General features: G+C 40.3%; 1 protein-coding gene across 4 annotated transcripts in view; it reads left to right on the top strand.

Moving 5' to 3' along the window:
• Positions 1 to 27,205, top strand: part of LOC138743690 (A-type potassium channel modulatory protein KCNIP1-like) — a 160,922-nt gene that overhangs the window by 98,733 nt on the left and 34,984 nt on the right. For all 4 annotated transcript variants that reach the window (XM_069899288.1, XM_069899289.1, XM_069899286.1 and 1 more), the window contains 2 exons: positions 7,123 to 7,193; positions 7,849 to 7,956. In XM_069899288.1, coding sequence (XP_069755389.1) covers positions 7,123 to 7,193; positions 7,849 to 7,956 — 179 coding nt within the window. The remainder of the gene's footprint in view (positions 1 to 7,122; positions 7,194 to 7,848; positions 7,957 to 27,205) is intronic.

A 27,205-nucleotide genomic window follows, 5' to 3' on the forward strand; every position in this document is an offset into this window, starting at 1 on the left:
CTCCTATTAGTATATTCCCTTGCGTATCTGCGATTTTCAAAAAGATATCTTGCATACATTTTTGATCTTCTTCATTAGGTGCGTATACATTGAGTAAATTCCAAAATTATGAATATATCTGACATTTTATCATTACATACCTCCCTGCTGGATCTATTATTTCCTCTTCTATTTTGATTGGTACATTTTTATTGATTAATATAGCTACTCCTCTGGCTTTTGAATTATATGATGCTGCTGTTACATGTCCTATCCAATCTCTTTAATTTCTTGTGTTCCAGTTCAGTTAAATGTGTTTCTTGCACGAATGCTATATCAATTTTTTCTTTCTTCAGTAAATTTAACAGCTTCTTCCTTTTGATTTGGTTATATATTCCGTTAATATTTAAAGTCATATAGTTCAACATGGCCATTTCATACTTTGTTTATCTTTCCTTTCTGTTTCCTCATCACCACCTTCCCTTCTTATCCATTTCTGTTTTCTTTTTTTGAACACATTGTAAGACAACATTTATAAAATATTTCCACTATTCCCATATCTAAAATTCCTTTAACCCCAATAGTCCCTCCCCTCTCTGAGTTGCCCTTTGTCCCTTGTCGGGCAACCACATCTCCCCTCTTCATTTGGATTTGCGAATCAGCTCGCAAGCGTCAACTGATTTCGCAGTGACTGTTATTCTTCCCCACCCAGCCCCACCCCCAGGAAAAGTTTTTAATCTTCATATATAACAAAGCTCACTCTCTTAATTCACTCCTTACTTCCTTTCGTCCCTTTCTTTCTCTTCTTAGTTCTTACTTATACTTTATTCTTCTTCTTTATATATAGTTTGTTGTCATTTTTGTTCTTGTTATATCTCTTCATCTCTCTGTCTGTTTTGTAGGTGTTCTGCAAATTTTTGTGCTTTTTCCGGATCCGAGAACAGTTTGATTTGCTGCCCTGGGATAACTATTTTAAGCACCGCTGGATATTTTAACATAAATTTATAACCTTTTTTCCATAGGGTCGTTTTTGCTGCTTTAAACTCCTTCCTCTTCTTCACGAGTTCAAAACTTATATCTGGATAAAAAAAAAAAAATTTTGACCTTTGTATTCCAGTGGCTTTTTGTCTTCTCTTATTTTTTTCATTGCATTCTCCAATATATTTTCTCTTGTCGTATAACTTAGGAATTTTACGAGAATGGATCTTGGTTTTTGTTGTGGTTGTGGTTTAGGGGCTAATGTTCTGTGTGCCCTTTCTAATTCCATTCCTTCCTGTAATTCTGGCATTGCTAGGACTCTGGGGATCCATTCTTTTATAAATTCTTTCATATTTTTGTCTTCTTCATCTTCCTTAAGGCCCACTATCTTTATATTGTTTCTTCTATTATAGTTTTCCATTATATCTATCTTCTGAGCTAACAGCTCCTGTGTTTCTTTAACTTTTTTATCAGATTCTTCCAATTTCTTTTTTAAGTCATCTTCCTCCATTTCTATGGCTGTTTCTCGTTCTTCCACCTTGTCTACTCTTTTTCCTATTTCTGTCATGACCATCTCTAATCTATTCACTTTTTCTTCTGTACCTTTTATTTTTTTTTTTATTTCACTGAATTCTTGTGTCAGCCATTCTTTTAATGTTTCCATATATTCTTTCAAGAATTTTTTATCCTTGCCCTTCATCTTCCATTTCTCTGTGTAGAGTTTGATGTTCTCCCTCCTCTTCTTCTGAGTCCACTCCAGGATCTGTGTCATTTACCTCTGTCTCTTCTGATTTTCTTGTTGGGTTGCTTATTTTATTTTGCTGGGTATTTTTGTTTTTATTATTTTTATTAAAGGTGTCTTGGTGTTGGTCTTCTTCCTCTGGGTTGGTTATCTGTTGTTTCTATGATATTACAATATCTGTAATTTCATTAACTTAATCCATGCAGTACAAGGAAACAAAACTCCAACAGTGGCGGTTGCTTTAGACACAGAGAAAGCCTTTGACAGGGTAGAATGGAATTATGTATTCAAAGTACTACAAAAATTCAACCTACCAGAGAAATATATTAATTGGATTAAAGCATTATATAAAGGACCATTGGCGAAAGTGACAGTGAATGGATATATATCAAACCAATTTAAATTAAGCAGATCAACAAGGCAGGAATGTCCACTATCTCCTTCACTGTTCGTGTTAGCTATAGAACCACTAGCAGAACTGATAAGAACAGAAAATAAAATACGAGGGATAAAAATAAAAGAGAAGGAATATAAAATCAGTCTATTTGCAGATGAGGTTATAATATACTTAACAGAACCAGAAATATCAATAAAAGAATTACGTAAGAAATTGAAGGAATATGGAGAAGTATCGGGGTACGAGATTAACGCAAATAAAAGTGAAGCAATGCCAATGAATAATGCGGATTTCACAAAGTTTAAGGAAGAATCACCATTTAGATGGCAAACAAGCAATTCAATACCTAGGTATACAACTAAATAATAATCTCGGCCATCTATATAAACTAAATTATCAGCCATTAATGAAGAAATTACAAGACGCCTTAGAGCACTGGAAAGACTTACCACTAACACTGATAGGAAGGATAAACTGTATTAAAATGAACATCTTCCCAAGGATAGAATACCTATTTCAATCATTACCAATTCACCTAACATAGAAATTCTTCAAGGAGCTAAAGAAAATAATAAGGAAATTCTTATGAAAAGGGGGGGAAACCGAGGATAGCACTAGATAAATTAACAGAATGGTACAAACAAGGAGGCTTCCAACTACCAAATTTAAGAATTATTATCTTTGGCTTGGCTTCGCGGACGAAGATTTATGGAGGGGGTAAAAGTCCACGTCAGCTGCAGGCTCGTTTGTGGCTGACAAGTCCGATGCGGGACAGGCAGACACGGTTGCAGCGGCTGCAGGGGAAAATTGGTTGGTTGGGGTTGGGTGTTGGGTTTTTCCTCCTTTGCCTTTTGTCAGTGAGGTGGGCTCTGCGGTCTTCTTCAAAGGAGGTTGCTGCCCGCCAAACTGTGAGGCGCCAAGATGCACGGTTTGAGGCGATATCAGCCCACTGGCGGTGGTCAATGTGGCAGGCACCAAGAGATTTCTTTAGGCAGTCCTTGTACCTTTTCTTTGGTGCACCTCTGTCACGGTGGCCAGTGGAGAGCTCGCCATATAACACGATCTTGGGAAGGCGATGGTCCTCCATTCTGGAGACGTGACCCATCCAGCGCAGCTGGATCTTCAGCAGCGTGGACTCGATGCTGTCGACCTCTGCCATCTCGAGTACTTCGACGTTAGGGATGAAAGCGCTCCAATGGATGTTGAGGATGGAGCGGAGACAACGCTGGTGGAAGCGTTCTAGGAGCCGTAGGTGATGCCGGTAGAGGACCCATGATTCGGAGCCGAACAGGTGTGTGGGTATGACAACGGCTCTGTATACGCTTATCTTTGTGAGGTTTTTCAGTTGGTTGTTTTTCCAGACTCTTTTGTGTAGTCTTCCAAAGGTGCTATTTGTCTTGGCGAGTCTGTTGTCTATCTCATTGTCGATCCTTGCATCTGATGAAATGGTGCAGCCGAGATAGGTAAACTGGTTGACCGTTTTGAGTTTTGTGTGCCCGATGGAGATGTGGGGGGGCTGGTAGTCATAGTGGGGAGCTGGCTGATGGAGGACCTCAGTTTTCTTCAGGCTGACTTCCAGGCCAAACATTTTGGCAGTTTCCGCAAAGCAGGACGTCAAGCGCTGAAGAGCTGGCTCTGAATGGGCAACTAAAGCGGCATCGTCTGCAAAGAGTAGTTCACGGACAAGTTTCTCTTGTGTCTTGGTGTGAGCTTGCAGGCGCCTCAGATTGAAGAGACTGCCATTTGTGCGGTACCGGATGTAAACAGCGTCTTCATTGTTGGGGTCTTTCATGGCTTGGTTCAGCATCATGCTGAAGAAGATTGAAAAGAGGGTTGGTGCGAGAACACAGCCTTGCTTCACGCCATTGTTAATGGAGAAGGGTTCAGAGAGCTCATTGCTGTATCTGACAATTAAGATAGGAAAAACCAGATTGGACCAGATTAGAGCTAGATAAAATAGGAGAGAAGATACCTGAGCATATACTCTATAAGTGGGATGAAAAATTGGTGCAACATAGGAATTCACCAGTATTGCACCATCTGCTCAACATTTGGAAGAAGATTCACAAAGAAAGGAATCAACTACCAAAATTAATATTGACAGAAAATCAACTAATCCCTTTCACAATAAATAACCTTTCCTTCAGAGAATGGGATAGAAAAGGGATCAAAAGAATAGAAAATTGTTTTTCGAGAAATAAATTATTATCTTTTGAACAAATGAAGGACAAATATAATATAACTCACGATACAAGGTTTACAAACCACCAACTGAAAACCTACTTGAAAGACAAATTGGGAAACAGTCTGAGGTTACCAGAAGGAAGCAATTTTGAATATGTGATTACAGACACAATGATAATTTAAAAATTTATAACAAACACATACATCAAACTGCAAGAAAAGGAGAACGAGTAAACAAACTGTAAACCGAAACAAAAATGGGAACAAGATCTAAACATAAAGATAAAGAATGAAACATGGGAAAAACTATGCTCCGGAACTATGAGAAATACAATAAACACGAGGTTATGCATGATACAATATAATTGGTTACACAGGCTATACTTCATACCCCAAAAGTTAAATAAATGGGACCCAACAGTATCAGACAGATGTTTTCGCTGTAAAAAGGAAACTGGAACAACAATACATGCAATTTGGACATGTGAGAAAGTGGAAAAATTTTGGGAAGATCTAAACCAGATATTAAATAAAATCACAAAAAGCAATATACCAAAAAGCCCAGAGATCTTCCTTCTAAGTAATATAAGAAATAAAGAATTTGGACTCGATTTGGATGGAGCACAAAAAAGATTTATTATGATAGCCCTAGCTGTAGCAAAAAAAAATTATGTCAACCTGGAAATTAGAAGACAACTTGAGAATTCAACAATGGTACATAGAAATAAATAAATGTATTCCATTACAAAAAATAACATAATTTAAGAAATAACATCACAATATTCGAACAAATATGGGAACCATACATGAAATACAATAGAGAAATCCTACCATGAACCTCCACCACCTAAAATGACAGAAGGAGAAGACAACGAAATGAACTGACTCAGTATATAAAAGTAAAAGATAAAAATTTCTTGTTTATTAAGTGACGACATTGTTTAACGGATTTAATGTATCTTATAGATTGAACTTTGAATAAATGGGAAGGGGGAGGAGAGGGAGGGGGGGAAAAGGGGAGAAAATGACACTATACAAGAGAAAAATGTCTATGTATTTAGGTCAGTATGGTTTATTGTGTGAAAAATAAAAAGATATTTTTAAAAATCAGAGATTGGACTAAACAAAATGTCTGACATCGATATCTGAAAAAATGACTCTTGGGTCATTTAAATTTGGCCCTCAATTGTTTGAAAAATGTGAAATTATCTCAAATAAAAAGATCTTTAAAATTAATCCCCAGTCTACCTCACTCTGTTTTGCACCCATATTCTCAACCTATGTCTTCTAATCGGATTACTTGTTAATTCAAAAAAGGAGAAAGCTTAAAAAGACCTTTTTAAATTCCGTTCCATTTCCACCCAAGAAGGTTAACTAATTCCTCCTTGCTGATACTGTGATACAGTGCGCTGGATGGAAAATGTCCTTAATTCTTTGAGCCCTATTTAAGCAACACTTCAGGTAAATATCAGGTTAAGGAAAGGGGAGCCCCAGTGATTTTATCAGCTGTTTCGATGACCCTCTGTATTGACCTGGTCCCATACTTTGGAGTGGCCATACCACACTTGCCACACAGTAGATTGTGTGCATTTTGCTCATGCAGTCATAGGAAGGTTGTTATAAAGTTGAAAAGAGTACAGAAGAGGTTTATGGAGCAGTTAGTAGGATTAAGGAAGTTGAATTAAAGTGAGAGACTGGAAAAAACTAGACCTGTTTTCTTTGGAGTGTAGCATGATGGGAGGGGATTTTATTCATGAGGAGCATTGAAAAGGTGAATAGTGACACTCTGTTACCAAGAATGGGAGAACCTGAAATGAGAGAGAGCAGTGATAAGGTGAAGGGGTGGGATTTAGAAGGGACATAAGGAGACATCTCTCAGGTTGATGGGTACATGGAGAAAGCTACCAGTGGCGGAGACAGGTATATTACCTTCCTTTAACAAACACTCAGATATCTCTGTTGGTGGGAGGGGATGGGAAGGGTCTGGGCAGTGGGCAAGTGGGGCTAAATCAGGAGGGCATTTGATTTGGCATGGACAAGCTGGTCTGTGGGCATGATTCTTTGTTGTGGGACTCCTCTAAGTGTGAGGTGTTATCAAATGTTAAGGGAAGGTGTGCAGTTAATGGAAGGGCTCTTGAAAGTATTGATGAACAGAGGGATCTGTGGCCACATGTAGATCAGGTGGTAATGAAGATGTATGCAATGTTTGGCCACATTGGGGAGGGCAGTGAGTATAAAAGTAAGATGGTCACGTTGCAGCTTTATAAAGCTTTGGTCAGGCCACACTAGGTATACTGTGTGAAGTTATGGTTGCCCCATTATGGGAAAGACGTGGAGGCTTTGGAAAGAAAACAGGAGAAGATCACTAGGGTGTTGCCTGGTTTAGAGGACATGAGTTAAGTTGAGAGATTGGACAAATGTGGGTCGGAGGTGAGGGAAGACCTGATTGAAGTTTTTAAATTGTGAATGACTGACATGATAGACAGGCGGTGTCTTTTCCCTAGGTAACAAAGCTGCTGGAGGGGCAGCTTAAGGGAGATGTGGGTGTCTGTTTTCCTTCCAGAGGGTGATGGGGTTTCGAATGGGCTGGCAGAGTTTGTGGTGGAAGGAGGTACAATGGTGGTGTTTCAGAGGCTTCAAGATGGACACATGGAGAAGTAGGGAGGGGTATTGATCAGTCAGCTGGGAGTGGTTTGAATCGGCATTATGTTCAGCACAGATATTATGTGCTGAAAGGCCTATAGATGTGATGCACTGTGCATGCTGATTTCCTGTCAAACCTGTGATGGGGGATGGAATGCTGGTGACAGAACGCCTAATCCTTGTTTGTGTCCCGTCCTAGATGCCAGTACTTACGCACATTACCTATTCAATGCCTTCGACAGTGCACACCATGGATCCATCAAATTTGAGGTAACTCCTGATCAATCAAAAACAGATCTCTCTGTCCACAAATCCCTCCACAAACTGCACAATCCCATTGACTGAATGTTTTTCCTGAATTATGGGGGTTGAAAAAAGACTGCAGGGTGACCTGTGGATGGATAGTGCGGAGAGGTCATACTGGCCCTACAACAACCAGAGTCCTGTGGTCTGGCAATGAGGGACATGACCCATCTGTCCAATGAGTCCACAAACACATTGACAACAGGCATTGTAAACCATTGTGTGGGTGTTCACACACCGGGAGGCTGTCAGTACCACGAGTTTTCACACTGTGCGACTGATTACACTGAGAGTGTTCACTCAGTCAGGGTGTTCACATGTTGTGGGTGCTTTTGGTCTTTTGCATCATACATATTTTCTGCACCCCACGGTCCTGTCCTATCAATTGTAGATGCTGGGTTTTAATGGTGTGCTTCAGTTGGGGGAACGGAGAAATGGTGGATGGTAGGCAATGGGGATTGTGGAGTTGGTAACGGGGAAGTGAAGAAGGGGGGAAAGTGGATAGTGGGGAATGGGGAGCATGGGGGACGGATTGTGGTAGTGGGGAGGTGGTTCAGGGAATGGGAGAGTGGGGGCTGTGAGTTTTTGGACAACCAATCCTTTTCTCCTCATGTGTCCCCAGGACTTTGTGATGGCTCTTTCAGTGTTGCTGAGAGGAAGTGTGCATGAAAAGTTGACATGGACATTTAACCTCTACGACATCAACAAGGATGGATTCATCCATAAGGAGGTGAGTGACAACATGATCAGCAGCTGGGCACAAATGTAATTGGGTAGATGCCAAATATCGGTGCTTTGTGTCAACCTTGTTGCGCAGAGAGTTGCCCAGCTACCTCAGCTCAACATATGGGTAGACAGGAAGGGTGGAGCCTGGTGGGGGGGGGGGGGGGGGTAGGTGAGGACCAGATGAAGCCTCTCTAGTTGGGGAATCCTTTCTGGAGGGTGAGAGGTGAGGACAAGGAAGCCCATTCTGGTGGAGTCAAAGTGAGGACCAGGAGAACCCTCACTGATGGGTTAGTGCACTGGTGAGTAGGAGACCAGGGGATACCTCCCGGTAGGGTGGGGGGACCAAGGGTTACCTCCCTGTAGGGTGGGGGGATCAGGGAATACCCTGTTGGGTGAGAGAACCAGGGGATACCTCCCTGTAGGGTGGGAGAACCAGAGGATACCCTGTTTGGTGTAAGAACCAGGGGCTAGCTCCCTGTAGGGTGAGAGGACCAGCAGAAAACACTCTGGTGGGTGGGAGGTGAGGAGCAGGGGAACACTCACTGGTGGGAGTGTGGTGTGTATGAGGAGAAACCACTCTGGTGGACAATTAAATGATAGGAACTCTCTGGTGTGTTGAAACGAGGACCAGGGGACCCCTCTCTGGTAGGTAGGTGCTTTGGACTGGAGGATTCCTCTCTGGTGGACGAAACCACAGAGGAACTCCCTCTGATGGGTGGGTGGGCAGACCAGTGTAACACGCGCTTGTGAGTGGGAGGAGATGATCAGGGGAACACTCTCTGGTGTGTGAGAAAAAGAGGAACAATCTTTCATCTGTAGGAGGACCAGTGAACCCTCCTGGTGAGTCAAAGATTCATAGGAACCCTCTCTAATGGTTGGGTGAAGACCAGTGGCCTCTCTCTAGTGGGTGGAGGAGCAAAGAAACCCTCTTTGGTAGAGTGGAGGACCAGGGGATCCCTCTGCTGGGTCAGAGGTGATGACTAGAGGAACCCTCTCTGGTGGGTGGGTGAGAACCAGAGGCCTCTCTGGTGGGTGGGTGAGAACCAGAGGCCTCTCTAGTGGGTGGAGGAACAAGGGAACCCTCTTTGGTGGACTGGAGGACCAGGGGTTCAATTTTTGCTTGGTGGGTGAGGAAAAAGTAAAGCCTTTTTAGAGTGTGGTTGGTGAGGACCATGGAACATACTCCTGTGGAAGGCGGGGATGAAGACCATGGCACCCTTCTCTGAGGGGTGTTAAGTGATGATCAGGGTTGAAGGGGAGTGTAATGAGCATTGAAAGAACCAAAGACTTGTTGATCCAAACCAAGGCTTTTATAAACTAAAAGACTGGAGCATATCACAAGTAGGTCAACCAGCCCAGAATGACCTGGTCTGGCTAGGAACAATCCTTTAATACCTGCCAATAGGTGTCGCTACACTCTCAGCCAATCATAGTCATCCTACACTACCATCTGTACATATGTACATATACACATTGGTGATAGAATCTGTACTATCACAGGGAGCACCAGTGGAACCCTCTTTGGTGAATGAGAGGTGAGTACGAGGGAAACATTAGATGAGAGGAACAGTGGAACCTCTCTGGTGTGTGAGAAGACCAGGGGAACTCACTCTTGTCCATAGGAGGACCATGGGAACTCTGGTGGGTGGGTGTGAGGATCAGGGGAAACGTTTCTGGTAGGTGAGGGAACAGGGAGGGGAACCCTTCCTGGTGGGTAGGAGCTGAGGACCAGGGGAATCCTCGTCAAGTCAAGTTTATTGTTATCTGATTGTATAAGTGCAACCCAACGAAACAGTGTTCTCTGATCCTCAGTGCAAAACATGCAGACACAACCAGACATAATACACAGACAAACAATACATAGGCAGGTTAAGTATTCTATCCATAAAAATAAATAAATAACTATTGTTTTGTGAATATGAAAGTCTCAGATGGTTAGTGAGAGGAGTTCATTTGGTCATTCAACATTCTCACTGCCCGTGGGAAGAAGCTGTTCTTCAGCCTAGTGGTATTGGCTCTAATCCTCGTGTATCTCTTCCCCAATGGAAGCAGCTGAAATATGCTGTGTGCTAGATGGAAGGGGTCCTCAATGATATTGCAATCCCTCTTCAGACAACGATCCTAGTAGATCACATTGATCCCAGTAGATCACATTGATAAGCGGGGTGGGAAACTGCAGTGATCCTCTCTGCCACTATTACAGTCCTGTGGATTGGCCTCCGATCCATTTTTCTGCTAACACTACCACACAGTGATGCAGCTGGCCAGGACATTCTTGATAGATCTCCTATAGAAGGTTGACTTAATGGTGGCCGGTAGCCTTGCCCGCTTCATTCTTCTCAGGAGGTGCAGTCGCTGTGGTGCCTTCCTTTTTTTCTTAAATTTTATTTTCCATTTGCGTCAAAATATCTACAGTATTTATCCATAACATAAGAATAAGAAAAACTATGACACTAAAAGAATAGTTTTTAAATATTTTCTCCCCCCCCACCCACTCCCTCCCTCTCCAAAAAAGTAGGAAAGAAAAGAAAAATAAACCTATCTTTTAATTAATTAATAGCAATTTACATAACAATCTTAAACCATAACTAATTAGGGCGGGTTGGATGGGGGCTTGGTGGACGCTGCAGGTAAAGTTGTAGCAATAAGATCCATGTAGGGTTTCCAAACCTTATCAAATTTTTTTGGTTGATTTTGTAAATTATACGTTATTCTCTCTAATGGTATACAACTTACGCTAATCTTTGTGAGGTTTTTCAGTTGGTTGTTTTTTCAGACTCTTTTGTGTAGTCTTCCAAAGGCGCTATTTGCCTTGGCGAGTCTGTTGTCTATCTCGTTGTCGATCCTTGCATCCGATGAAATGGTGCAGCTGGTTGACCGTTTTGAGTTTTGTGTGCCCGATGGAGATGTGGGGGGGCTGGTAGTCATGGTGGGGAGCAGGTTAATGGAGGACCTCAGTTTTCTTCAGGTTGACTTCCAGGCCAAACGTTTTGGCAGTTTCCGCAAAACAGGACGTCAAGCGCTAAAGAGCTGGCTCTGAATGGGCAACCTCACAACCTCTCAAAGATTAGCGTATACAGAGCCGTTGTCATAGCCACACTCCTGTTTGGCTCCGAATCATGGGTCCTCTACTGGCATCACCTACGGCTCCTAGAACGCTTCCACCAGTGTTGTCTCCACTCCATCCTCAACATTCATTGGAGCGCCTTCATCCCTAACATCGAAGTACTCGAGATGGCAGAGGCCGACAGCATCGAATCCATGCTGCTGAAGATCCAACTGCGCTGGGTAGGTCACGTCTCCAGAATGGAGGACCATCGCCTTCCCAAGATCGTGTTATATGGCGAGCTCTCCACTGGCCAACGTGACAGAGGTGCACCAAAGAAGAGGTACAAGGATTGCCTAAAGAAATCTCTTGGTGCCTGCCACATTGACCACCGCCAGTGGGCTGATATCGCCTCAAACCGTGCATCTTGGCGCCTCACAGTTCAGCGGGCAGCAACCTCCTTTGAAGAAGACCGCAGAGCCCACCTCACTGACAAAAGACAAAGGAGGAAAAACCCAACACCCAACCCCAACCAACCAATTTTCCCCTGCAACCGCTGCAACCGTGTCTGCCTGTCCCACATCGGACTTGTCAGCCACAAATGAGCCTGCAGCTGACGTGGACATTTACCCCTCCATAAATCTTTGTCTGTGAAGCCAAGCCAAAGAGAAATACAACTTAATAATTTAGTTCACCATCTATTCAACCCCACAATTTCACCAGATTTCCATGTTACAGCTATAGATTTCTTTGCTATTGCTACACTTAAAAACTTCTTTTAATAAATATCTAACTTTACTTGGGAAATATCTCCCAATAAAAATATTCTGGGATCCAAAATTTGCATCTCCAAAACTTGTCTAAATAAAATACTTATATCCTTTCCAAAACTTAACTATCTTTTCACATTGCCAGACTGCATGCAGGAAAGATCCTACTTCTTTATTACATCTAAAACATTGATCAGAACTATTCAAATGAAGTGCATGTAATCTATATGGAGTAAAATATAATTGATGTAAAAAATAATTTTATCATTTGATATCTAACATTATATTAGTTACACTTTCATGGCATAATTTTGACTATACTTCTTCTTGAATCTGTATATTTAAATCTTTTTCCCATCTAGATTTAGATTTAAATAAATCCTTTTTCTGAATAGTCTCTTGTAATTTGATGTACACATTAGTAATAAATCTTTCAATAAATATATCCGTTATTAGATATTCAAATCGACTTTGTTCTGGTAATGTAAAATTCCTCGCTAACTTTCTTTTTAAATGTGATTTAAGTTGAAAATAATAAAAATAATGTTACGTGGTATATTATACTTATCTTTCAATTGGTCAAAAGTAAAAAAGAACATAGCCCAAAAAAACAGATCCCTTATTTTTTTTATTCCACAATTATACCAAACATCAAAATAATGATTATTAACCATAAAAGGAATTAAAGGATTTTGATTTAATATCATTTTAGCCAACTGATTATTCTTCATTCCTCTTTCCACATGTACTCCATTCCATACTTCCATATGCTTCAAAGTTGGTGGATCTGATTTTCCTTTTAATAATCCTTCATGCCATTTATATAAAATATGTTCAGAACTACGTTCTCCAATTTTACTCATTTCAATTTGCACCCATGCTATCTTTTCATCGGTCTGATAACAAGAAGACAAAAATTTAAGTTGAGCTGCTTTATAATAATTTTTTAAAATAGGCAATCGAAGTCCCCCTTGATCAAATTTGGGGACCAATGACTTAGTTAGAAGTGGGGATGAGGTCCTGAAACAGGATTATGTAGAATTAGGTAGGAAGTTAAAAAACAGGACCTCCAAGGTAGTAATCTCTGGATTGCTGCCCGTGCCACGAGCTAGAGAGGGTAGAAATAGGAGGATGTGGAGGATGAATGCGTGGCTAAAGAGATGGTGCAGGGGGCAAGGGATAAGATTTCTGGATCATTGGGATCTCTTCTGGGGAAGGTCGGACCTGTACAAGAGGGATGGACTCCACTTGAACTGGAGGGGGACCAATATGCTGGCAAGTAGATTTGCTCGAGCTGTGGGGGAAGGTTTAAACTAGTTTGGCAGGGGGGTGGGGAACAGAGGGTGAGAGCAGTGTCCAGGGAGTATGGCCACCTAGCTAGGAATAAAAAAGATAAAGGTAGGATGGAGTTTAGGGTAGAAGGTAAAAAAGAGAATATATGTGAGGGTCATTCTCTGAGATGCATATATTTTAATGCAAGAAGCATAGTGAACAAGGTAGATGAGCTGAGAGCATGGATAGATACTTGGGGTCACGATATTGTGGCAATTAGTGAAACCTGGCTACAGGAGGGGCAGGATACATTTGTTTTAGATGTGATAGATCAGGGGGTAAAAAAGGAGGAGGAGTTGCTCTGCTTGTTAGGGAGGGTGAGAGCAGTGTCCAGGGAGTATGGCCACCTAGCTAGGAACAAAAATGATAACAAAGATAGGATGGAGATTAGGGTAGAAGGTAAAAAAGAGAATATATGTGAGGGTCATTCTCTGAGATGCATATATTTTAATGCAAGAAGCATAGTGAACAAGGTAGATGAGCTGAGAGCATGGATAGATACTTGGGGTCACGACATTGTGGCAATTAGTGAGACCTGGCTACAGGAGGGGCAGGACTGGCAACTTAATGTTCCGGGATACATTTGTTTTAGATGTGATAGATCAGGGGGTAAAAAAGGAGGAGGAGTTGCTCTGCTTGTTAGGGAGGACATTACTGCCGTGAGGTGGCAGGATGGTATGGAGGGATCGACCAGTGAGGCTGTTTGGGTGGAATTGAGGGGTCGAGGAGGCAAGAGGGTGCTAATAGGGGTGTATTACAGACCACCAAATGGGCCAAGGGAATTAGAGGAACAGATTTGTAGGGAGATAACGTATATGTGTGAAAATCATAGGGTAGTGATGATGGGAGATTTTAACTTCCCACACATTGATTGGGATACCCATACGGTTAGAGGGCTGGATGGGCTGGAGTTCGTTAAATGTGTTCAGGATTGTTTTCTAAATCAGTTAGTAGAAGAACCGACTCGGGATGGTGTAATAATGGATCTCCTGTTAGGGAATGAGCTAGGTCAGGTAGCGGACATTAATGTTGGAGAACCAATTGGGTCTAGTGATCATAATTCTGTTAGTTTTAGGGTAGTTTTAAGGAAGAGCAAGGAGAGGCCTAAAGTTGAGGTTCTGGATTGGAAAAGAGCAAATTTCGAAGGAATAAGAAGGGATTTGGGGAGTATTGAGTGGGACAGGATATTTTCAGGTAAGGATGTTAATGAAAAATGGAGGATATTCAAAAAAGAAATTTTGAGGGTACAGAGTAGTTATGTCCCAGTGTGGATCAAAGGAAAGGCTGGAAGTCATAGGGAGGCTTGGTTTTTGAGGAATATTGGAAATTTGGTTCGGAGAAAAAGGGAGGTGTTCAAGAGGTATAAAGTGCAGGGAGCTGAGAAGTTGAAGGAGGACTACAAGGAGTGTAGAAGGAATCTTAAGAAAGAAATTAGAAAGGCCAAAAAAAGGCATGAAGAGGCTTTGGCTGACAGAGTAAAAATAAATCCAAAGGGTTTCTATAAGTACATTAAAAGTAAAAGATTAGTGAGAGGATGAAATTGGACCCCTTGTAGATAGCGAGGGTAGGCTGAGTGAAAAGTCTGAGGAAATGGGAGAAATTTTGAATGATTTCTTTGCCTCGGTATTCACTAGGGAAAAAAATGTTGAACCAGTTGAAGTAAAGAAAAATAGTGGGGAGGTCATGAAGCATATAAGGATAACCGAGGAGGTAGTGATGGCTGTGTGAAAAAAGATAAATGTGGATAAATCTCCGGGACCGGACAAGGCTGGAGGTGTGGGCTGAGAAATGGCTGATGGAATTTAATACAGATAAATGTGAGGTGCTACATTTTGGAAAGGAAAATTTAAATAGGTCATATACATTGAATGGTAGACAATTGAGGAGTGCAGAGCAACAAAGGGATTTAGGAGTTATGGTAAATAGTACCCTCAAGGCTGATACTCAGGTAGATGGTGTGGTGAAGAAGGCATTTGGAATGTTGGCCTTCATAAATCGGAGTATTGAATTCAAGAGTAGGGAGGTTATGATGAAATTGTACAAGGCATTGGTGAGGCCAAATTTGGAGTACTGTGTACAATTTTGGTCACCAAATTATAGGAAAGATATAAACAAAATAGAGAGAGTGCAAAGAAGGTTCACGAGAATGTTGACAGGATTTCAGGGTCTGAGTTACAGGGAAAGGTTGTGCAGACTGGGGCTTTTTTCTCTGGAGCATAGAAGATTGAGAGGGGTCTTGATAGAGGTGTTTAAGATTTTAAAAGGGACAGACAGAGTAAATGTGGATAGGCTTTTTCAATTAAGAAAGGGGGAGATTCAAACTAGAGGACATGGTTTAAGATTGAAGGGGGAAAATTATAAGGGGAACATGAGGGGAAATTTCTTTACGCAGAGGGAGGTAGGGATGTGGAATGAGCTTCCGGCAGATGTGGTCGAGGCGGGATCATTGGTTACATTTAAGGAAAGACTGGATCGTTACATAGATAGGAGGGGACTAGAGGGGTATGGACCGGGTGCTGGTCAGTGGGACTAGGAGGGTGGGGATTTGCTACGGCATGGACTAGTAGGGCCGAACTGGCCTGTTCTGTGCTGTAAGTGGTTATATGCTTAAATTTCCATGTTCATTTTTCAAATGCATCCGAGGCATTTTATCCCTCCAAATTAATCTTCTTATACTTTTATTTAAATCTTGAAACAACATTATTTGTAGAAAAATTGGTAAAGATTGAAAAAGGTATTGTATTCTCGGAAGCATATTCATCTTTACACAATTAATCCTTCTTATTAAAGAAATTGGTAAATCTTTCCATCTTAATAAATCTTCTTCAATTTTCCTCAATAAAAATATGCAATTTAATTTAAATAAATTATTTAAATTCTTATCAACATTAATTCCATTATATTGCGCTGTTCTGCCATATAAATTTTGTGCTTTTTTTAACTTGAACATAGTCTGTCTCGATCATTGGCATCACTTCATTTTTATCAATATTTACTTTGTAACCTGATACTAACCCATACTCCACCAATCGATCATTTACGTTTTTGTAATGAGCTTTCAGGGTTTGTAAGCTATAGTATTACATCATCTGCAAAAAGACTAATTTTATGTTCTTTATTATTTATCTTAAAGCCCTCAATCTCATTATCACTTCTCCTCGGCTAAAGGTTCTATAACTAATGCAAATAAAAAGGGAGATAATAGACATCCTTGTCTAGATGATCTTTCCAACAAAAAAGATTTTGTTATTTGTCTATTTGTAATCACTTTAACCTTTGGAGAATTATATAATGCTCTTATCCAATTTATAAAATTTGTCTTAACCTTAAAAATCTAACAATATTATCCTCTGATCTATTATTAATAAAACCAGTTTGGACCATATTAATTAATTTAGGTAAGCATTTAGCTAATCAATTAGCTATTTGGACAAAATTTTATAATCAGTATTCAATAGTGAAATTGGTCTTACATGAAGATGGAAGCAAAGGATCCTTCCATTTTTTTAGGAATAACTGTTATTAATGCAGTTTTAAACGACTCAGGTAAGTCCCAAAGATCTCCATTTGATCTAACAGCCCCATAAATTTTGGAATTAATAACTCTTTCAATTCTTTATAAAATTCTTGAGAGAAACCATCCTCCCCTGGAGCCTTTTTGTTTGACAAAAGATATCAATATATCATATAATTCTGTAACTGTAAATGGATTTGTTAATTCTGTCTTCTATGTTTAACTGCGGTGAAATAATTTTGGACAAATATTCATCTATTTTATCCCCATCTTTCAAAGATTCTGATTTGTGTAATTTCTTATAACATTTCGTAAACACATTGTTAATACCTTGTGTTTTATAAGTAAGATGACCCAAATCTTATTGTACAGCTACAATTGTCCTCGATACTTGTTCAGACTTCAATTGCCATGCTAAACCTTTATAAGCTCCATTCCCCAATTTGTAATATTTTTGTTGAGTTCATTTTGTATCCCTCTCTACTCTACATGTTTGTATTGTATTAAGCTTCAAATTCTTTAAATCCAATATTTTCCATTATTTGTTCATCATTCCCTCGATTTTGCAATTCTTTTTCCATCTATTATTTCCTTTTCCAAAGAATTAACTTCAGACATTTTTTAACTTTAGCCATATATCTCATTATTTGCCCTCTTAATTAAGCCTTTAAAAAGTCGCATACCACAAACTTATTAGTTTCAGAATGTTCATTCAGGTCCATAAAAATTTTATCTGTTGCCTGAAAAATTCAGAAAAATCTTTCCTTTTTAGCAAAGCTGCATTAAATCTCCATCTATAAAACTGACATAACTAAAGGTGAATGGTCAGACAATATTCTCACTTGTTATTCAATAATATGAACTCTCGTTGAGACGCGATTAATAACATATCTATATGGGAATATGTCTTATGCTTATAAGAATAAAATGAATAATCTCTAATATCAGGATGCATCTTCCTCCAACTATCAACAAGTTTCATTTCATTCATAAAATTTTTCACATCCTTTGTCACCTTATTTTTAACCATAATTCCACCTGATCTATCCAACTTTGAATCAAAGGTAAAATTAAAGTCTCCTCCCATCATTGTTTTCCCTTTTGCATTAGCTAACTGCATAATAACATCTTATATAAATTTTCCATCATCTACATTCAGTGCATATATATTCATCGTCCAATATTCAGAATTTATTTTGCAATTTATCATCACATACCTCCCCACTTTATCAGTCATTACATCCAATTGGTCATTGATTGATAAACTTTTATTTATTAATATCGCTACTCCTCTAGCTTTAGAATTAAATGAAGAAGAGTATACCCCTCCTACCAAATCTCTCTTTAATTTCATATGTTCTATTTTCATTAAATGAGTTTCTTGTATAAAAGCCACATCTACTTTAATTTTTTTCATATAATGCAATAAACTTTTTCTCTTTATTGGATTCTGAATTCAATTAAGACTAATAATTTCCCTGCCATTAGACATCAAAATTAAAGCCTATATCCATTCAGCATCCTCCCTCCATCTCCCCATCCAACCTATCCCTCCCTATATAATATCCTACATCTATAAACAGACCAGGCTAAGAACCAAAAAAAGAAATGATAAGAAAGGAAGAAAAAAGAAGAAAGATATGGGAAAACCCCAGAGGTGCGTGATGTTTCTCTCTTTGGCTTGGCTTCGCGGACGAAGATTTATGGAGGGGGTAAAAAAGTCCACGTCAGCTGCTAGTCTCTCAAGAATTAGTGCCAATGATAGTGCAGTGGTCAGCATCACATTCCCCACTAACTCACTCAAAACATCATACCATCACTAACTATAAGTTTATCAGTAGACCTTTAAATCCGTTAATCTCATCCAGTAGATTAGATCACGCACAATACAGATTAAACCTTCCTCCCCCTTTAAACTCTCTCAAAACTCAATGTATTTTCAATTACTGCAAAACCTCTCAGTTATATAATCCATTCAAGTATCCACAACCATCTGCTGATTTTTAAAAAATATTTTATTTAATGTTTAAAATCACATAACGTAACATTAGTTACAACATTTTAATATAGACATAATGTGATTAATTTTATATAAAAAGAACCCCCCCCAACCACCCTACTAATACCCTCCCTCCAACCTTCCCCACCTGCAAAGAAAAAAAAAAGGAAATAATTAAATCAAAACTTTTAAACTTCTTGGCTGCAGGAGCGGCAGCATCTATCGAAGCAGACTGAGAGATCCAATTCTAGCATCAATTGTTTACAAATATGGGTTCCAAACTTTAGCAAAGAAAAACTATTTGTCTCTCAAATTATATGTAATCTTTTCTAAAAGAATACAGGCTTTAATTTCACTATGCCATCTTTTCATCCCTAAAGTCGGTCAAATTTCCATGTAATAGCAAAACACTTTAGAAACCACCGAAGACAAATGCAATAATTCAATTTCAATCTTAAAGCTGTCGATTTAATGTCTCCTAGTAGAAACAACATTGAGTCATAAGGTAAACTTACTTTTAATATCTGGTCTAAAAACAATTTAATTTGCAACCAAAATTTTTAACCTTAGAACAAGTCCATGTCGCATGAAGAAAAGTACCTACTTCTTGGCCACATCTAAAACATAGATCTGAAGAACTAAGTTGAAATTTTTTCAGTTTATATGGAGTCAAATACAATAGATGTAAAAAAATATACTGCTCTAATCTGTAACTTACATTTGTTACCTTAGTCATACTATCTTTACACAAATTTCTCCAAACATTTTCATCAATTTTTCTATCTAAATCCAATTTCCATTTCATTCTTGATCTGGTTTAGGATCATGAAGATCTGGTTTAGGCATTTTATTTTGTAACAACTGATACATTTCAGAAATGAATTTTTTTCGAATCATCTTTTAATTCCAATTCCAAATAATTCCAATTTAATAATTCCAAAGAAGATTGTCTAGTTAATTTTAAATAATCACCCAAATTGTTCTAATAATTTTTTTAAACTTGGTAATAACAAAAAAAAAGTGTTTGGAGGAATTTGAAATTTATCTTTCATGTGATTAAAAGACAAGAATTTCCCAGCTTCAAAACATTGCTTGTCAGGGAAAATATTACAGCGGTGCCTAGGAAGGATAGATTAGAGGGCTCATCCACGGAGGCTATTTGGGTGGAACTGAGGAGTAGGAAAGGAGAGGTTACACTTGTAGGGGTGTATTATAGACCACCCGGAGGGGACCGAGACCTAGAGGAGCAAATCTGTAGGGAGATAGTAGATATTTGTGATAAGCACAGGGTTGTAATTATGGGAGATTTTAATTTTCCACATATAGATTGGGAAACACATTCTGTGAAAGGACTGGATGGGTTAGAGTTTGTGAAATGTGTGCAAGATAGTTTTTTACAACAATATGTAGAGGTGCCGACCAGAGAAGGAGCAGTGTTAGATCTACTGTTGGCAAATGGGTTGGGTCAAGTGACGGAGGTTAGTGTTGGCGAGCACTTCGGGTCCAGTGATCATAATGCCATCAGCTTCAATGTCATTATGGAAAGAGAGAAATCAGGGCCAAGGATTGAGGTTTGTGATTGGGGAAAAGCTAGATTTGAGGAGATGCGAAAGGACTTGCAGGGTGTGCATTGGGACAATTTGTTTTATGGGCAAGATGTAGTAGAGAGATGGAAGTCTTTTAAAGATCAGATTTTGAGAGTGCAAAAGCTTTATGTTTCTGTTAGGTTAAAAGGAGGGGCAAAAGGTTTGAGAGAGCCAAGGTTTTCAAGGAATATTGGAAACTTGGTTCGAAGAAAAAGGGAGGCGTACATTAGATATAAGAAGCATGGAGTTAAGGAGATGTTTGAAAGATACATTGAATGTAAGAGGAATCTTAAGAGAGGAATTAGGAAAGCTAAAAGAAGGTACGAGAAAACTATGGCAAGCAGGGTGAAAACTAATCCAAAAGAATTCTACAAATATGTTAATGGTAAGAGGAAAGCTAGAGACAAAATTGGTCCCTTAGAAAATCAGAGCGGAAAACTGTGTGTGGAGCCGAGAGAAATGGGGGAGATATTGAACAGTTTCTTTTCTTCGGTTTTCACTAAGGAGAAGGATATTGGGAGGTGTGAGATAAAAAAAAAGCAAATTGGGTAAATATGGGGAATATAGAGATTACAAAAGGTGTAGTTTTAAGGCTTTTGAAGAATATAAAGGTGGATAAGTCTCCGGGACAAGACGGGATCTTCCCCAGGACATTGAGAGAAATGAAGGAGGAAATAGCAGAGGCTCTGGCGGTAATTTTCCAAATGTCATTAGATGCGCGTTGCGCATTTGGTTCCGTTATTTAAAAAGGGTTCAAGGAGGAAGCCTGGCAACTATCGGCCTGTAAGTTTGACGTCTGTGGTAGGTAAATTAATGGAGAAAATTCTTAGAGATAGTACTTATAAACATCTGGATAGACAGGGTCTGATCAGAAGCACTCAACATGGATTTGTGGGAGGAAGGTCATGTTTGACCAATCTGATTGAATTTTTTGAAGAGGTGACTAGGAATGTGGATGAGGGTAGCGCAGTGGATGTTGTCTATATGGACTTCAGTAAGGCCTTCGATAAGGTACCACATGGAAGGTTAGTTAGGAAGGTGCAGTCTTTAGGTATAAATTTTAAGATAGTCAAATGGATTGAACATTGGCTGAAAGGGAGAGGCCAGAGAGTGGTAGTGGATAATTGTCTGTCAGGTTGGAGGCCGGTGACCAGTGGTGTGCCTCAAGGATCTGTATTGGGCCCATTGTTGTTCGTTATATACATTAATGATCTAGATGATGGGGTGGTGAATTGGATTATAAATATGCAGACGACACTAAGATAGGTGGAATAGTGGATAATGAAGAAGGTTTTCAAGGATTGCAGAGGGATTTGGGCTGCTTAGAAAAGTGGGCTGAAAAATGGCAGATGGAATTTAATGCTGATAAGTGTGAGGTGCTTCATTTTGGTAAGAAGAATCAGAATAGGACATACGTGGTAAATGGGAGAGCATTGAGGAATACAGAAGAGCAGAAAGATTTAGGAGTGACGGTACATCGTTCCCTGAAGGTAGAAACTCACGTGAATAGGGTGGTGAAGAAGGCTTTTAGTATGCTGGCCTTTATCAATCATTGCATGGAATATAGGAGTTGGGAGGTGATGTTGAGATTGTATAAGACGTTGGTGCGGCCTAATTTGGAGTTCTGTGTGCAGTTCTGGTTGCCTAATTATAGGAAGGATATAAACAGCGTGGAGAGAAGGTTTACCAGAATGTTACCTGGGTTTAAGCATCTAGAGTATAGGGAAAGATTGGACAGATTAGGTCTTTATTCTTTGGAGCGTAGAAGGTTGAGAGGGGATTTGATAGAAGTATTTAAGATTATGAAAGGGATAGAGAGAGTGGATGTGGATAGACTATTTCCGTTAAGAGGAGGAAAGATTAAAACAAGAGGACATGAGTTAAGAATTAAGGGGCAGAGGTTTAGAGGTAACATGAGGGGGAACTTCTTTACTCAGAGAGTGGTAGCCGTGTGGAATGAGCTTCCGGGAGAAATAGTGACGACGGAGTCAAATGTATTATTTAAGAAAAGGTTGGACAGGTATATGGATGAGAAGAAGATGGAGGGTTATGGGCATTGTGCAGGGAGGTGGGACTAGAAAGGGGTGTTTGGTTCGGTGCGGACTAGAAGGGCCTAATGGCCTGTTTCCGTGCTGTAATTGTTATGTTATGTTATGTTATGTTATGTTCAACTTTTTAAATTCCCATTTGGTTCCAAACTTTCAAAAATGGATTATTCACAGTGAAAGAAAAAAGTTTATTCTGGTATAAAGGTGTTTTCATTGAAATGTTCCCTTTTCCACCTGTCAATTTTATTCCATAATTCAATTAAATACTTTAAAATTGGTGAGTCTATACCAGTTAGCAACTTTGAGTTCCATTTATAAATAAATTCCATCATGGATTTTTCACCAATTTTGTCCAATTCTATTTTAGCCCAAGCGGTAGATTTCATCACATCAAACATTGCATTTATAAATTTTAATTGTGCCTCCTTATAGTGATTCTGAAAGTGGGGAAGTTATAAACGTTCCAATTCAAATTTCCAAGTTAATTTTTCCAGAGATACTCTATTGATCTTCCCTTTCCACAAAAATTTACGTACAACTAAATTTAAATCCTTTATAAAATTTTGGGGTTTGAAACAAGGAATAGATTGAAATAGGTACTGTACTCATGGAAAAACATACATTTTAATACAATTCATCTCCCCTTCTAAGTAATAGGTAAGCCATTCCATCTTTCTAAATCTTTTTTAATTTTCTCAAATAATGTGAATGGGCTCAATAATACAATTAAAAGGAAGAGAGTTTTAGTTCATCTTAAAAAATTGAAGACGAACATTGCTTTTTTACAAGAAACCCATCTAACGAGAGAAAGAGCATCAATTTTTTGAACTTTTATTTTAATTTTCTCCACAGATTTATTACATTTTGTCACATCTGTTTTTATTGCTGTTCTTTCTTTGGCTTGGCTTCGCGGACGAAGATTTATGGAGGGGGTAAAATGTCCACGTCAGCTGCAGGCTCGTTTGTGGCTGACAAGTCCGATGTGGGACAGGCAGACACGGTTGCAGTGGATGCAGGGGAAAATTGGTTGGTTGGGGTTGGGTGTTGGGTTTTTCCTCCTTTGCCTTTTGTCAGTGAGGTGGGCTCTGCGGTCTTCTTCAAAGGAGGTTGCTGCCCGCCAAGATGCACGGTTTGAGGCGATATCAGCCCACTGGCGGTGGTCAATGTGGCAGGCACCAAGAGCTTTCTTTAGGCAGTCCTTGTACCTATGTCACGGTGGCCAGTGGAGAGCTCGCCATATAACACGATCTTGGGAAGGCGATGGTCCTCCATTCTGGAGACGTGACCTACCCAGCGCAGTTGGATCTTCAGCAGCGTGGATTCGATGCTGTCAGCCTCTGCCATCTCGAGTACTTCGATGTTAGCGATGAAGTCGCTCCAATGGATGTTGAGGATGGAGCGGGACAACGCTGGTGGAAGCGTTCTAGGAGCCGTAGGTGATGCTGGTAGAGGACCCATGATTCGGAGCCGAACAGGAGTGTGGGTATGACAATGGCTCTGTATACGCTTATCTTTGTGAGGTTTTTCAGTTGGTTGTTTTTCCAGACTCTTTTGTGTAGTCTTCCAAAGGTGCTATTTGCCTTGGCGAGTCTGTTGTCTATCTCGTTGTCGATCCTTGCATCTGATGAAATGGTGCAGCCAAGATAGGTAAACTGGTTGACCGTTTTGAGTTTTGTGTGCCCGATGGAGATGTGGGGGGGGGGGCTGGTAGTCATGGTGGGGAGCTGGCTGATGGAGGACCTCCGTTTTCTTCAGGCTGACTTCCAGGCCAAACATTTTGGCAGTTTCCGCAAAACAGGACGTCAAGCGCTTAAGAGCTGGCTCTGAATGGGCAACTAAAGTGGCATCGTCTGCAAAGAGTAGTTGATGGACAAGTTGCTCTTGTGTCTTGGTGTGAGCTTCCAGGCGCCTCAGATTGAAGAGACTGCCATCCGTGCGGTACCGGATATAAACAGCGTCTTCATTGTAATCACATCCAGTTGATTTGTAAAATCAGCTTTGACCTTAGCTTTGTCCAATTAAATCAATTTTTTTTCAGAAACCAGTGGGTCAAGGGGAGTTGGGGTAACATAATATGCACCTCCTTTATTTGAATATCTTGGTCACCTGCACCTTCTGTTTCTTCTCCTTGAGATTGCTGCACAAAATTTTCTTCTTCTCCCTCCAATTCCTCTTTCTCTGTAGAAGTTGTCAGTGGCTGGAAATCCGATCGGGCTTTTTGTTTAGCCCGCATATATCCAATATTGGGTCCTCCACTTCCTTAACGGGCCGTTTCAATAGCGCGCATGCACCAAGTCCTGCGTATGTGCGCTGGCTCTGGAGCCGGCTCAAAGAGTTTTTTGCGTGCTCCAGCGCTGCCCTCCCCAGTTCCCGAGAGGGCAGCGCTGGAGTCTGAATTCTTACCTGTGCGGCCTTCGACGCCCTGGGTTAAAGAGGAACTAAAATCGGAGGCTGAATCTTCAAGGTAGGCCTTGGATCTTCTAACAAAGTTACTTCAGTTGTAGTCGTTTTTTTTTTAAGTTTGAGTTTTAGCTTTTTTCATAGCCATTTTCTTGAACCGCTTAGAAGATGAACAGAGTTAATAAAAAAAAAATTAAAATTTGGGCATTAATTAATTCTGTCAGGAAAAGCATTTTCCATGTCTTCCTCCTACAGCATCACATTCCCCCCCATCCCTCCATTCTGCTGATCTTTAACAGGCAATGAATCGGCATATTAGACTCATTAAAAAAATCTATTCCTTCCTCCCGGGACGAATACTTTCAAAACAGCTGGATATCTCAAAAGAATGGCATAGCCTTTTTTTCACAATACATCTTTAACCGGATTAAATTCCTTTATCTTTTCAACAAATCAAAACTTATATCTGGATAAAAGAAAATCTTATTTCCATTATAAATCAAAGCTGATTTTCTTTTGTTTGTTTTGCTGCCAGCTCCAATATCTTCTCCCATACTTCATATCGAAGTATAGGATGGGACCTTTGGTCAAGCTGAGGTTTAGGTCTCCCCGGTTTCTGTCCTTTCTCCCTGGCTTCTGTCCTTTCTCCTTTGGATATTACCTTGCGGACAGCTCCAGGATCCTTTCTTAAGGTCGGCCTCTCTTCCTTGTTCTTTTTCTTGCTCAATTTCTTGTACAGCAGTAAGGCCTTTATCCTTCTTTGGTGGCATTGTTGATGTCTTCTATGTATTTTCAGATAGTTCTTCTATTTTCTTTAACTTTTATAGCCTTTTTTGTCACTTTTTCTCAACTTTTTCAAGTAGAGCAGGGATTATCAGTCTAACTCCATGTCATCACATGGCACGCCCCCTGACTTGCCTTCCTGACACTCTCTCTTTTACAAAGCTGTTGATGTATAGTAGAGGGTGATCATTCCTGGTCCTCCTGACGTCCTCAATCATCTCCTTCCTCTTGTCTATGTTGAGACTCAAGTTGTTACTCTCACACCATTTCATGAGATTTTCAACCACTCCCCCGTTGTGTGACTCATCGTTGTCTGCAAACGATGACAGTGTTGGAGCTGGATCTGTTGATGCAGTTGTGGGTCAGTAGCGTGAACAGGAACAGGCTGAGTACACAGCCCTGAGGTCCACTAGTGCTCAGCATGACTGTGCTCGATATTCTGCTACTAACCCAGACAGACTGTGGTCTTTCTGTTAGGAAGTCCAGGATCCAATTACACAGAAGGATGTTGAGTCCCAGCAAGGACAGCTTCTCCACCAGCCTCTGGGGAATGATTGTATTAAACGTTAAAATGAAGTCAATGAACAGAAGTCATTCCTGTATTGCGGCATCGTTCTCCAGATGGGCCAGGACGGAGTGAAGCAACGAGGCTATAGCATCGTCTGTGGACAGTTTCTTCTGTAGGTGAATTGAAATGGGTCAGCATCTCTGGGAGGTGAGCTTTGATGTGTTCCATCACCAGATCCTCAAAGTATTTCATAATGGTAGAAGTCAGTGCCACAGGGTAGTAGTCATTGAGGCCTGTTATTGTCACTCTTGGGTACTGGGATGACGATAACTGGCTTGAACCCTGCGGGAACGATGGACTGCTGCTCTGAGGCGTTGAAGATATATACAAAGACCTCCGTCAATTGATCTGCGCAGTCCTTCACTACCCGACCAGGTACGTTGTGTGGGTTCACCTTGAATAAGGTACTTCTCATCTCGGTGAGGCTACGTAGTTCATCAGGAGGACACGGAGCTTTCTTTGACATCAGAATCAGAATTTATTGTCATGAGCAAATCATGAAATTTGGTGTTTTGCGGCATCATCACAGTGAAAACATATATCCATCTTACAACATTTGTATAAAAATAAAATATGTAGTAGTGCATGAAAAGTAAGGCAGTGTCTTTGGTTTATTGATTATTCAGGAATCTGATGATGGTGGGGGAAAAAAGCTGTCCTGTGCCGCTGAGTGCACATCTTTAGGCTCCTGTGCCTTTTCCCCGATGGTAGCAGAGTGCATGGCCTGGGTGGTGGGGGTTTTTGACGATAGAGGCTACTTTTTTTAAGACACCACCTCATGTTGATGTCCTCGATGGAGTGAAGTCTGGTGCCTGTGATGTCGCAGGCCGAGTTAACAACCCTCTGGAATTTAATCTTGTCCTGAGAGTTGATGCCTTTGTACAAGGCAGTGATTCAACCAGCCAGAATGCTTTCCACAGTACACCTGCAGAAGTTTATGGAAGTTTTTGGTGACATACTGAATCTCCACAGACACCTCACAAAGTATAGCCGTTGACGAGCCTTCTTTGTGATTGTATCAACATGGAGGCTCCAGGACAGATCCTCGGAAATGTTGACATCCAGGAATTTGAAGTTCTTGACCCTCTCCACTACTGAGGCCTTGATGAGGACTGGATTGTGTTCCCCTCACTTCTTCCTGAAGTCCACAATCATCTCCTTGGTTTTGTTAACATTGAGCGCAAGGTTGTTGTTGTTACACCACTCA

The sequence above is a fragment of the Narcine bancroftii genome, chromosome 9 (assembly GCF_036971445.1).
Source record: "Narcine bancroftii isolate sNarBan1 chromosome 9, sNarBan1.hap1, whole genome shotgun sequence".
Lineage (NCBI taxonomy): Eukaryota > Metazoa > Chordata > Chondrichthyes > Torpediniformes > Narcinidae > Narcine > Narcine bancroftii.